Below are 13,323 nucleotides of genomic sequence, written 5' to 3'. Positions count from 1 at the left end.
TCTGTCTCCAGCAGAGCTGATCTCTCTTTCCAATTCTGACAGGGGTCACACAGTTGATGTAAATTACCACCATAAACTAAATTCCACCTCTCCTGTAGAACAAAGTGCTTGATCTGCCTGTCCAGAAGTCAGGAGCTATGCAGAGCACTGTAATATTTCAACAGTTCAGCATGAGTGGCAACCTGTTCTTAATAATGAAATGCTAGTAACATTTAATTTCATTTTGTTTCACCATGTTAAAATCCGTCCTTTCTTTAGAGGATTTAAAAACCATCTGAAGGGAACCTGAAGACAAAGAGAATAATTCAAGTAGAAGCACTATCTTTCTCTGTATTTCATGCTAGTTCAGGTTCAATATACACATCTTGATGCCCACAGGGAATGAGTTACATTTAGAAAAGGATAGTCTAGACATCTCAAGAAGAATGCGATTTCTCCATTTTATCTGTCGTTTTGATTCAATTGTTGTATGTATCATAATAGTAATGTCAATAGTGTTAGTGGATTTTGCTAGAAATGAAATTAAAATAGGAAAAATTAAACTATTATTGGCAAATTTTTCGAGGTTGTAATGATTTACTTGGGTGTTTTATAACTAAGCTACAATATGCTCTAAGAATGACATGTAGGTTGGAAACTTTAACTTGAAGCTAGATTCTTATATAGATATAACATCTTGAATTCAGTCTGAAAGATGTCAGAATCTGAAGAACTCAGCACTTCAAAAATTATGCAACAGGCATATCTTGGAAAATTGGGCCCCAGTTCAACATGTGACTATCTAGACTATTTTACACACTCCTTTTTTGATATTAAAGATGAATTCAATGTAAATGTCTGGAATTCTTCTTACAAGCTTGTTGGAAAGGGACAGTATTGTAGCATGACTCCCTTGTGCAAACCTGGTGTTTAGCAGATTACGTATGTTATTCTGTTATAGGTACACTACAGTGATAGACAAAATGGCAAAGAGTGTTTGACCTGTTTGACACTGTCTCCTGTGCAGATGACTTTCCAAGGTATCGGGAGCTCCATTGAAGCCAGCCATGACCAGGTATCATACCTTCACCCCCACTCTTGTGATTTTATTAATATCTGGTAAGGCCAGACTGTCAGCGTTAGTAAATTTAAAAATTTCGACACATTCTTGTGCTTTTCATATGGCATGTTCTTGTCACAGGGATTTGCCTCTCTTGCCATACTAAAATCCTGATTAGATCTAAAGAGTGAAATGAAAAGGAGACAAAAGTAAATTGCCTTTTACATATTTTTAAGATATATTAGGAAAGCCTGAAGAGCTTGCTTTGGTTTTAAAGTCAGATGTAAAGTTTCTGCAAAGGTTTTATTTGCTTTTATGTGTGTATCAGGTCTTGTCTATCCTATTTTTGTTAGAAGATTATGAATAGTTGGAAAAGCAGAGAGATGATGCCATCATCTCTAGCCATCATCTGTCACAAGAAACTGGTATTTGAGAGGGGAAAGGCATTTTTAATCAGACTGTGTAAAACTTCCATTTTGTTTGGCTGTTGCTAAAACATTTAATTCAAGCTTCTGGCAAAAAGCCTGAAGAAAAAAAAAAGGCTCAATGTTAATCATTTATCACCCTGTTGCTTCAGATGGGAACTGAGGGGGACTTCCATTCTTCTTGTCTTGTCCTCCAGCACTTGTACGTATAAAAGCAAGACAAGACTTTGATACTCTGAAAGTATTAAAAGCAAAAAGGAAACAAGCAGAAGAAAACATTAAACCAAACCTTGCACCTTTCATATCTTCAGTAGATTAGAAAAATTACCATTTTTACTTGCCTTTACAGATTATCTTTAAATGATACTGTGTTCACATTTGCTATACATTTTATCAGACTCTATGCAAGATTCTCTAAGAAAAAAAAGGAAAGCTGCCTTAAGAATTAGCAGAATTAGTTACTTTTAGGGAAAAGTTTGGACACCCTTAGCCATATTTTTGTTTGGTGGGTTTTTTATTGAAAGTTCCTTAGTTAGTTGTTAACATAAACTAAGCCCATTAGTTATTTACATGGTAACATGAGGATACTTCCTGCTCTTAAGTGTTTGGTGTTTTACAGTAATGGAGAGCTGTGGTAAGTCAGACCATACTTTGACATTCAATTCTCATTTCATCCAGCAACTTGTTTATGCTGCTCTAAAGCTGCTCCATTTTTCTTTCAGTAAGGATAGGCTTTTAAAATATCGTTACAACACAAGTACGATATTTAGACATTTCAATGAAGTTAAGGTGGTCCCTGTCAGTTTGGTAACAACTACATTCTGGGCTACCAGCCAGCTTGGCCTTTGTCTTAGCATTTATTTAGGCTAGAGTATGATATGTAAACAGAAAAGAGACTCTGTAAGCAAAAAGCACATTTAAGCCATCTGAATAATTATATATTTAAGACCTCTAAATGAAAATGTTGTATTGAGCCTGAAAAGTCAAGCACCCAGAAATTAGGAAATTGCAGATTATGTGCATCTTTAGTTTCATCCCAAATGTACCCATTCCATGCTCCAAATAGGATATTCTTCTGAGAAGAAAAAAATTCTGTAAAATCACAGATAAAGATTGTATCATAGCATATTCACAAATAGGTAGAAATAATTTTACTTGGGCCATTATGTAGCTGGAATTTCTTCATCTTGTTTCAATTTGAAGTTTAAAAACTGTTCATAATTGGTTTTAGTTACATAATTTTCCACAGGGTTCTTAAAATGGAAAGATAAATGTTTTGTTATTGCATGATGGGGTGGTTGTTACTGAACCCACATCACTTGTGCAAAGATTTCTTTTGAGCCAAGAGCAAAAGAAAATAATAATCTGAAAGCCAAATGCCAATCAGTGTCTCACAAAATAAATCCACTCACTGGACAGGATGCACAAATTTCTGCTCACGGCTTTCCTAAGTGTCAAAGGAATTTCATTTGCTGGGTAAGAGGGGTGCTGTTGATGGGTTGTGTTTGATAAGGGGGTAGCATGACTAGATTAAAGGATCATTTTCCATCACCTGAATAAAAAGAGCAAAATTAATCATTAGCAAGTCAAGGCACTGGAATTAATAAATTAATGACAAAAATAGGGCTATTAACTAGAAGAAACTAAAAGAAAGTTTCCCTTTTCTCTGTTGTTCTTATTGCTTGGTATGTTTTTTCCTTGTTTTCTACAATTTTACTCATAGTAGGTTGATTTGATAGTTATTCTTTTAAAAATAGGAGACAGAAATGGTGCACCTTTGTCAAACTGAACTTCATTTTTAAGTGTCAAATTAAATAAGTGCAAGATAACTGCTTGCTATAAACCTTGAATTTTAGAAATTCTTCTTTAACTTTTGTAATCTGTTACTTTTAGATCATGTCTGTAGTATTTTATGGCTATTAGGATAGACTGATCACTTGGAAGGCTGTGATTTCAGTGGAGGGATGGTGATTTCTGCCTCAGTAGGGAGGCCTGGCATGGTTTGACATCAGGAACTGTTGGCTTCAGTGCTTATGAAGATAATTTTTCTCACATTCATTTAAAAATATTGATTCTATAATTTCTAAAGGTTTTTTATGGAACACTTTAGGAATGAGACTCTGGAATATTTTGGTGGAAAAGGGGTGAAAAGTGATGTGTGAGAGTATCTAACAAAAAAGCTATATACAGATTTGTGACTATATTGTGGCAGGAGAACTACAATAGTGTGGTACGTGGCAGCTGATAAAAAAAATAGAAATGAAAAGGAAAAAAAAGGAAAGCTATGCTGCCAATGGCATCTCCATCACTGTAGAATACCTTATAGATTGGGCTTGTCTTTTGTAATGTGTCTCCCTACTTGTATCCAGTGGGAGATTTGTTACCCAGCAGATACCAAAGTGCTTACAATCCTACATGAGTACATTATCTGGCTGTTTCAAATATGTCAAGACTTGACACTGCAGTTTTTCAAGTCTCTTGCTCTTTTCCTGTACTCTGTAGGGAGTTTTCATTCTTTAGATTGGTCTAGCTTGTGATTTTAATGAGTTCAAATATTTTCCCCACATACTTCATCTGAGCAATTTCAGATTAATATAAACATATCATACTGGTACACTAATTAGTGTGTATTTCGAATGTCTGATTGACAAGGCATATCTCATTTGGTCATGAAGCAGTATTGTGGAAGCAATTGCTGATCTTTCACTTTTCTTTTGACTAAAAGAAAAAATGGGAAACATTCCTAGAGCACTACTGCAGTCTATCCTGCCACATGTTTTGCTAGGTTTTGCATTCAGGTATACCAACCTCTTTTATAAAAATGTAATGGGGTTCGTATTTTTTTTTCCTGAATGATTTCTTTCTATTTTTTCTGTTTCCCGTTACCTGACTATAACTCTAAAATTCTCTTTCCTTAACAGCAACTATTCTTTGGAGGTTTTATTTTTCAGTAAAATTTAGTTACAAGTAGCTATTAGTTAAAATTGTGACCACTTTCTATTGATTTTCTCAATAAAAGCTGAGTTTTTCCTTAATGGTAGTGAAGCCTGGCATTTTTTACATTGCTGTGGGAGTGGTGACAACCTATTCTCAGGGCTTATGATGGACTTCAGGCATATATTGTAAAGCTGGGGAATGAATTGAAAGTTAAAGTAACAGAAAGGAAGTCCAGATAGTTTTTTATTTATATCACTGAGAAAATTCAAGATATGAAAAGTAGGAGACAGAAAAGGGAAAAATTCATAGATAGGAGGCTATATAATCAAATATAGTTGGAATGAAGCAGAAAACTAAGAAAGTGCAGGGAAATGGGGCAGTGAATGTCTGAAGGCCATAGAAGAGTGATAGAGAAAGTTAGAGCTAAGCAGAAGGGGTGATCAAAAACCCCACCAAAAAAAAAAGACATCCACACTGCTACATCTCAAAGTACTAAAACCTGAATTTCTTGTTACTGCTACAAAAAATATCTTCCAGTTTTAGTGAACTGTGACACATGAAGAGTTCTTTGAATTCTTGAGTGCAGGCACACTAAGAACTGTAAGTTAGAAGTTGTAATGCTAGCAATTGTAGGAAACGGAGATTTATGTTTTCCCTGAAGGACTCTAGTCAATATCTTAAATTTGTTATAGATGCACTCAACAAATATCGCTGGGTTCACTATAATGGCAGCTAGGTAAAATTTGATGCCCTATGTCAAGCAAGACAGCCTGTGACATATTCTTAATCTTAGAAGTGACTTCTGCTATGAACAAGCCAATGTCAAACTCAGCTTCCATGTTTACATGTATCTTTTAGAAACTTGCAATGTTACCATCTTTAGTGTCTTTACAATAATTGTTTTTCTGGATGTTACTGCTCAGAGTGACTGAGTGCTTTGGGGTATCACAGTCCTGTGGTTGTCATAGCTGTGAAAGAATAAACATCTTGGGTGCATTCATAAGGCTTACTGAACAGCAGGCAAATTGAAAGTATGAACATTCATTTTAAAATGAAATTATTTAAAAGTCAGTGCTAGTGATGAGAAAGAACATCTTGGGCCCATTTTGAGATTTAGCATGCTTGCCATGGAGTACTCTGCCTGAACAAGGAAATTTTTAACTCCAAGTAACTTAATGTTCATTGAGGAGTGACCAGGTCTCTACTTGAATTTCAGGAGGCAGATCAAAGAGCAATCCATTGTCTTAAAGTCTCATTGCTTTAATACTTTTTGATGATTTTGGAGATTTTAACCAAATGCATGTTTTTTGGAGCTGGCAATACTGTCAATCTGTTTATTACTGAGTTCAGCTGTTTACTTCATCTAATTGTACTGTTAAAGTGATATCAATGAACATTTTATGCCTTTATTTTTATTCCTTGCTTTCTTAATGTTATCCATTCTATTTATGTTGTATATTAGATTGTAGTTTTAGAACTCTTCTGCACTTTGCAATGCATAGAACCGAATGCTTTTATTTTGCAGGAAGATACCTAATGTTTAATGTTATATTTAATCTTCCACCAATAGCACTTTTATTTTCAATTATAAAAATAGCTGGAAAGAGAATGAGCAGGGGCAGAAATTGTAGAAGTGGGAGAGCTACTGATAAGATAGAATTTATCAGAGAGCCCAACATGAAGAGGATGTACTGAAAAGAAGATGCCACACTCAGCAGTTTCAGAAATCACTGATGGAAAGCTTGGCAGACAGCAGTGGTGAGCAAACTGAAATGTGTTGTGTATCAAACCATCTTTGCTGGCCTGCAAACAGGCATTTCTCAACAGGGTTAACAGACATTGGGATGCCCAGATGTGAGCAGCTCCTGGTGGCATTTGAACACAGAAGGGCAGAAATAGTTCTCAAGGAGCAACAGAGAGGGGTGACAGGCTCAAGGGTGCTTGGAGCATTAAGTTTTGAAAAGAAGCTCCACATCTCTGTTCTGGTCTCAGAATTGCTTGTAGAGCATGCTCAGGAAGCAGCATCTAGGGAATTTACAAAAGCCAAAATAACTAAAGGTGTCATCACTGAGTATGTGAAGGATAAGAATTTGTCCAGTGCTGTAACCAGAAAAGATAAATGGGGTTGTGTTTTTTGTTAAGATACCTTTCCAGGTCAGAAAATCAGATGATTTACTGGACACTACATTAATTACAAATTTATTTTTTTTGTAATGAGAAGTTAGTATTTTCTAGATGTTGAGATTTACTTCACAATGGATTTTTATGTACTGGACATGGTCAAAAAATTTAAAAATGTCAAGGTTTTCTTTAAAAAAATGGATGTATCCTTTTTTTGTCTTTTTCCCTTAGGTGATGTTATATGCTTCATTTATCACCTCATTTTTACTTTACTTACTGTAAATGCATTTATCATTTCTTTGGGGTGCCTTCTTCAATAAAATGATACAACTTCAGTTTTAATAAGCAAAAATTTTCTAGCAGTTTTCCCAAAGTTTGGCAATTCCATTACAGCATCAGGACTTCCACCTGATCTTTTGAAAACATCTCACACAAGTAGGTCTCCTTCTCCTTCAAGGAGGGGGCATCAGCATGACCACAGCTGAGTGCCCAATGCTCCAAAAGAGCCAGCTCATGTAGGAAAGAAATTTAAACTGCTTATGATACATAGCACCACATTTTGCTTTTCTTCTGTTCAGTCTGCTAGGTTGCTGCTGCAGTAAGGAGCCATCCCATCAGGTTTTAGTTAGGCTCACTGGACTGTTGTCTGCTATTTGATATTTTTCCTCATCTGTTGTGCTCCCCACGACTGTGTGTGGAAGTACTGGTACATTCTCTCCGTATTCTTCATCTTCTGTTTTGCATTATGTCAGTCTGCATGTACGTGACAGAACATTTGCTTTTCCCTGGCAGCTGCTAAAGTTTTCCTTGATGAGCCCAAGATCAAATGCTTGTATTTGTTCAGGAAGTGTAATCTTTAATTTTCAAAAAGTGGGTTACTAATTAACTGCTGAATGGGAAAAAAATGCAAACCAAGGCAAGCCTATCTTCTTGCCAGACTCTTTCAGTCCTCTCATTCAGGGCTTCCTGAGTGGATTTCCAATGTGACTGCTTCTTGCTGAAGATGCATAATAGGATTTTTCAGTGCTCTGTGTATGCATGTTTGTTTACACAGCAATGTCAGCAGGGTATGAAATGCTTCTGTTGCAGTCTCTGCCTATCTTAAATGCTTGGCATGTAACTCATAACTAATGACAAACAAAGACCATGTATATTTTTGGGACTGTCTTCATCTGTTGGGAAAACAGAAAAGAACGCCGGAATATTCTCCTGACTGCTGTTGTTGAGGTTTAACAAGAGTGGTGAGGTTTCACAGGATCACACAATGGTTGAGGTGGAAAGGGACCTCTGGAAATCACCTGGTCCAAGGCCCCTGCTCAAGCAAGGCCACCTAGAACAGGCTGCCCAGGCCATGTTGAGGCAGCTTTTGAGCATCTTCAAGGTGAGACGCTGCCTTGGTTGTTCTTTCCCATTTACTTCATCTCCAGTCCTGGCTGCTTCCTAAACTGCTGAGCTAGGTGCAAGCAAGCTCATTGAGTTGGGCTGATCCACTGGGCCTTAGATAAATGCCAGTGCTGAAACAAGGGAGACATCAGGACTGCCCACGGAGAGGAGAGGAGAGGAGAGGAGAGGAGAGGAGAGGAGAGGAGAGGAGAGGAGAGGAGAGGAGAGGAGAGGAGAGGAGAGGAGAGGAGAGGAGAGGAGAGGAGAGGAGAGGAGAGGAGAGGAGAGGAGAGGAGAGGAGAGGAGAGGAGAGGAGAGGAGAGGAGAGGAGAGGAGAGGAGAGGAGAGGAGAGGAGAGGAGAGGGAGTGATCTCTTTCCACAGCAGCAAGCTGTTGGCTCAGATTACCCACCTTGTAAAATGATGTTTAAAGGGAATGAGGCAAAAATTAACTGTACAGAGAAGTTAGTTTCTTGTAGAAATGTTTGTCTTTAGTACCCTTAAAGCTGTTCACTGTGCAGTAGCATGACCTGGCACAAATAGGAGATCGGGAATGGCACGTGGAGGGAGGGAGTGCAGAGCTGTAGCAGCCCTGACCTGCAGAAGTTTAGCTGTTTTGGAGCTGCACCCTTAGTACTTACTTGCATTAAAATACCTTAGCAAGCTTTCAGTGCAGTGTAACATGTGGAAGTGGCAAGAAAGGCATTAACAACATACAGTGAGCCAACCTTCCATGGACCACAGGCCAGCTGTTCACTGTCCTAAGTTTGCAATCTGTTTCTGGTTTGGTTATTTTGCTGTTACTTTAGGCTCAGTTGGACAATGGTGGAATGTGAAAACCTTGAATTTTCTTGCTGCTGTGTCTGTTAGGAAAGGGAAGAAGCTTAAAAGGGAAAGGTATTGGAGAAGTTTGGAAAAGCTAAAAATGTCAGTTTACTGCCTTGTCACGCTTCAGCAGGAGATTCAGCCCACTTGTATTATCAAGAAATCTAACAGATTTTTCCCTGTCAGGGAAAAGCACGGGGAAGACAACAGAGGTAGGTTCTTCTCCTACTCAACAGCTAAAAATGGATAGGCATACACCTACTGGACAGAAGATAGTAACAGAGATAGAGGCAAAAATCAAGTGGGAGGAGACCCATCCCCAAGTAGCTTGTCTTGCAGTTGGGATTGAGAAAGCTCTAAGTTTTTTCATTTAAACCCCTGACAGGCAGCATTTTAATTTTAATAGTTTTGTCCATTTTAATTTCTAGGACTGGTAAAACCTTTCAAAGTTATGAATTAAAACTAACACTCAGTCAAAGCCCAGCTTTTGTAGGCACCTCTATTTTAGACAAAGAAAGACATTAGCAATATATACACTGAACTTTGTTGCCCACCCAGTGCTAGCTAGAGTTGGTCTGTGGCATTTTCCACACACTACTCAAAGAAATGCTATGTCTGTTTGGTGATTTGTGTTTAGTCACTTGTCATTCAGTGAAGTTGCTTAACACTCTAATTATATAATTGGCATTTCAAGTTACATTTCCTTAACCATTCTACAAGACAAAATAATGATTTGCACATGTGGCATCTGAAGAACTGTGCTTTTGCCAAAATTCTGTTTGCCACCTAATTTTTCCACTTCTCTTGAAATAATATCCCATGGCTGGCATTATGCATGCATCTAGCACAAATGAAATTTCATCGTATTTGGTTTGCTCAATCATCATACAACCCCTTGATCTACACAGTGCAAGCAGAAACTAAATTTGACATCCTACATCCCTTCATTTCAAGGATTCATTTCAAGAAGCCAGAATCTTGTAATAAATGCTCTGACAATAGACTTAAGGGGAAATAAATGAGGTCAGGACTCATAAGTAATTAGTAATTAGTAACAGGTAATTTTGGAAGTGTGAGCACGAGAAAGTTGTGGAGCAATGTTGATTGAGGAGCACTATGATTAAACTCAGTTCTTAGACATCTGTGCTTTCTTCCTTGGAGGCTTTTTTAAATACCTCATCAAGAAAGAGCTGAAGACTTACCCTGGCTTGATGACTAATGGTTTACCTGAGAAAATTGCTTCACTTCTCTTTTTTATGTGCTTGTCATTGATGCCCTGATGGAAAGTGTCAGACATCTGAAGGGAAAAGGTGTTTATACTCTTCCCTATAGCTCATTTAACATAAAATCCAAGTCTCTCTATCTGCTTCCAAAGTCATTACCTGTACAGGTTTTTTGTAGTCACACTGGGTTTCTAAGATCATTGAGTCAGAACATCCCACTGTTTGAGACAGGAAGGAGTCACCAACCAACCTTCTCTTCAAAACATGAAATGTTCAATGTCCTTACATGGTACAGGAGTTTCTGTATCCCCAGAAGCTCTGTATGTACTTGTGCCCTCCATTTCATAGCCCTTACAGACTGCCTTTGTTCCAATGCTAATGCTTCATTCCAGCAAGATCCTTCACATATGCTAAATGTAAGAGTGCTTCCAAGTAATTCGCTCTCTCAAGGATCCAGGACTTGAGATAATAAACACTAGAATGGAGGTATCAAGCAAAACCAAAGCAGTGAACTCTTAAGTTAAACTTTAAATTTTATCAATATTTCTTCATATTCGTTCTTTCCCATCATAAGAGAGACTGTGAGACCTAGTTTTCCACAGATCCTTAGGGCTGTACAAATAATTGATTTTACAGTCCAAAATCTCCTCTCTCATCCTTTATCCCCTCAAAAAAAACCCCACCAGTTCAAATTGGTCCAAAATAAAGAAAAAAATGCTTCTAGCCAAAAAAAATAATTAATTTTGTACTTGGGCATTTGTAGTGAAACTAAGAACATGGCTGAGATTTACAAAACTGGTGGGAAAGATGATGAACTATTTTACCAGTAAGCTCAGGGGTTCACACTCTCGCGCAAGATGCAGAGGATGTAAGTTTTGTTCTGTCCTTGTCCCCACAGACCATGAACCCTCTTTAGGAACCCTTCTTATGCAACAGAGAGTCACAACTGGGCAGTCCCAGGAGCACAAAGTGGTAACCACAGAACAGTCCTGTTTTTGACTCAATGAACAGTTTGCTCAATAGAGCTGCATGAGCAGAAAAGTTTGGTGGAATTCTTATTTGATATTAACTCCTTTGATCTGAATAATGAAAAGAAGAGTTCTTATCCTGCTGGGAGTTAAAGATACTTAAGCTATGATTTTTCACAGTCTAGTATTGACCATCAAGTCAATGGTCTTGATGGTCTTGATAGTCTTGATGGTCAATACTTCTTCCCCTTCAGTTTTCACCACAAGTGGACAAAGCTAAAGAAACTGTAGCAGGTAACTTCTAATTTCTAAAGGTATTTACAGTTCACAATGCAGAATATCCATCCTGAGTCTGGGAGCAGATTTGGCCAAAGCAAAACTGCTCCTTCCAATGTATTCCAATGTTTCCTGGAGGAATATGCTTGCTCTGCTCCGCAGCCAGCCCCATCCCTGCCCCAGGGAGGTATCCAGCTGGTGGCGGCATTACTCAAACCTCCAGCCTTGTGCTCCTCTGGGTGGGAGTTGCCACATGGACCCGGAGCTGACACTGCCAGCTCAGGCTACAAAAGCAATTTAAGGCAGTAGGAGAAGTTCAGATGAAGTCACCGCGCTCCCCAGCAGTACTTGGAAAGTCTTTATCTTCCTCCCTTGTGTATTTCTTCTAAGCATAACCTGCTGAAAAAACAAAATCTTTCTTTCCTCAACATTCAGCTCTTCAGCTGTCTGTAAAAGAGCTTTACATTTGTTTCAGGATATTTAAAACTTGGTTGCATGGCATGGATTCATAAAGGGCATTTTGGCAGCTGCTGTTGCTGAATCTCTTGTATCGGCTGTAGATAAAGCAAGGCAAGTGCCAAAGCCTCAAGTCTCTTATGCTGATAGCAGTGGAGCTCTGAGCAGTCCCTGTACCCACCATGTCTCAGCCACTTCGATAAAAATAACACCTTTTGCTGATACTGGTTACCAGGCTTATCCCAGTAATGGAAAGGTTTTAGATGGTTTGTGAGGCCACAGAACGCCTGTTTAGACATTTCTTCGAAATATTGGGCTGTTCAGCAAGTCAGTCTTATTTCATACTCTGTCCTAAATATTTCCTGCTTCAACATTGTTTTGAATAATTGGGGTAGTTCTTTCTGGCACAGCATGCTGAATGAAATTATGAATTGAGGAGATTTTTATGTTGTTGTGTTTGATTCAATACTCCATTGTCATTTATGTGAGGTGGTATAATAATACACTACCAGTCATTTAGTGGGGAGCTGGGCATACATGAAGCTTTGTGCCTGTGAGTGGGGCTTCCCAGGGTGCCTCAGTTCATCAGTGCAGATAATACTGCAGAACCTGGAGCTTGATTCTGGAATGCCACAAAACAGGATCATTCTTCCTAATTAAATAAAAAATAAAGGCTCAATGTATAGAACTTTTTATGGGCATCATGTGTCTGTCCATGCTTGTGAGAAAAATAATAGGAAAAAAAAAGGGCAAAGGAATGTTTGCCATAATTTTATAAGCTGCAAAATAATGAAGCAAGAAGATGTGGGTTTGAGAGGGAGTTAAGGACATTAAAAGGAGGCCTCAAACATTGGCTTGATCCAGAAGTGCTTAAAATCCCATTTGCCCTTACAGAATGAAAATACTAGTGAGGAAGTCTGACATGCTGGCAAAGGCACAATTTAGACATGTCAAACTACTTTAAGATAATTTGAAAGTTTCTTGGCCCTCATTTAAATAAACTGGATCTTGAGTTTTTTGGAACTCTCCTGATAAGTAACACTTAAAACCCTTTTGATCAAATACCCTTTCTCAGGCAATTACATGTTCTTAATTTAGAGGCCAGTTCAAAAGATTGCTTGTTACCTTCATTTAACAAAGGTTCAAGTGCTGCAGTTTTCTGATCCTTTTAAAAAAGGCAAGCAGGGACAGTTTGCACAATAAAAGTTCTTTTTTATTCTCAAATTAATTATTTTGAAATATCTCACAGATTACATCAGTTTCTTCCTTGCATTCATGTTGCAAGATGGCGAGTATTGTATATTGTTAGTGATGCATTAAATTAGTTGTTTACATTATAAATCTAAACATATTAGAATCTTTTGTGTTTGTCTTCAAAGATTCCTATTCTAATAAAGCTTTCTGAAACAAGTAAGGTTGTCTTTTTTGTTTAGTTTATGCATCAGTGGAGAACCTAAAGATTTGTAGCCTCTAGCCATCCCCGTCTGTGTTTAGTAGAGTGTAAGGAAATTGTGTTTTGGAAAATATATATTATCTTTTCATATAAAAGGGAAAGTTATACTTTTAAATAAATTATTTTTCATTTAGAAAAGGTAACACCTGAGACAAATGTAAATGGAAAGAGTCAAAGTTTGTACTCTTCTCTCAAAGAATTTGTTTTGCTGCAACTTT

General features: G+C 37.8%; 1 protein-coding gene across 4 annotated transcripts in view; it reads left to right on the top strand.

Moving 5' to 3' along the window:
• The window catches only part of STAU2 (staufen double-stranded RNA binding protein 2), a 171,142-nt gene that overhangs the window by 108,373 nt on the left and 49,446 nt on the right, over nt 1–13,323 (top strand). For 2 of the 4 annotated variants that reach the window (XM_058813131.1, XM_058813123.1), the window contains exon 13: nt 941–1,054. The exons of the other annotated variants lie outside the window; for them this stretch is intronic. In XM_058813131.1, the coding sequence (XP_058669114.1) occupies nt 941–1,054 (114 nt within the window). The remainder of the gene's footprint in view (nt 1–940; nt 1,055–13,323) is intronic. 4 annotated transcript variants of the gene reach the window in all.

This window comes from Ammospiza caudacuta, chromosome 1 (genome assembly GCF_027887145.1).
Source record: "Ammospiza caudacuta isolate bAmmCau1 chromosome 1, bAmmCau1.pri, whole genome shotgun sequence".
Lineage (NCBI taxonomy): Eukaryota > Metazoa > Chordata > Aves > Passeriformes > Passerellidae > Ammospiza > Ammospiza caudacuta.
The sequence above is the reverse complement of the archived record's forward strand: the minus strand, read 5'-3'. Positions and strand labels throughout refer to the sequence as shown.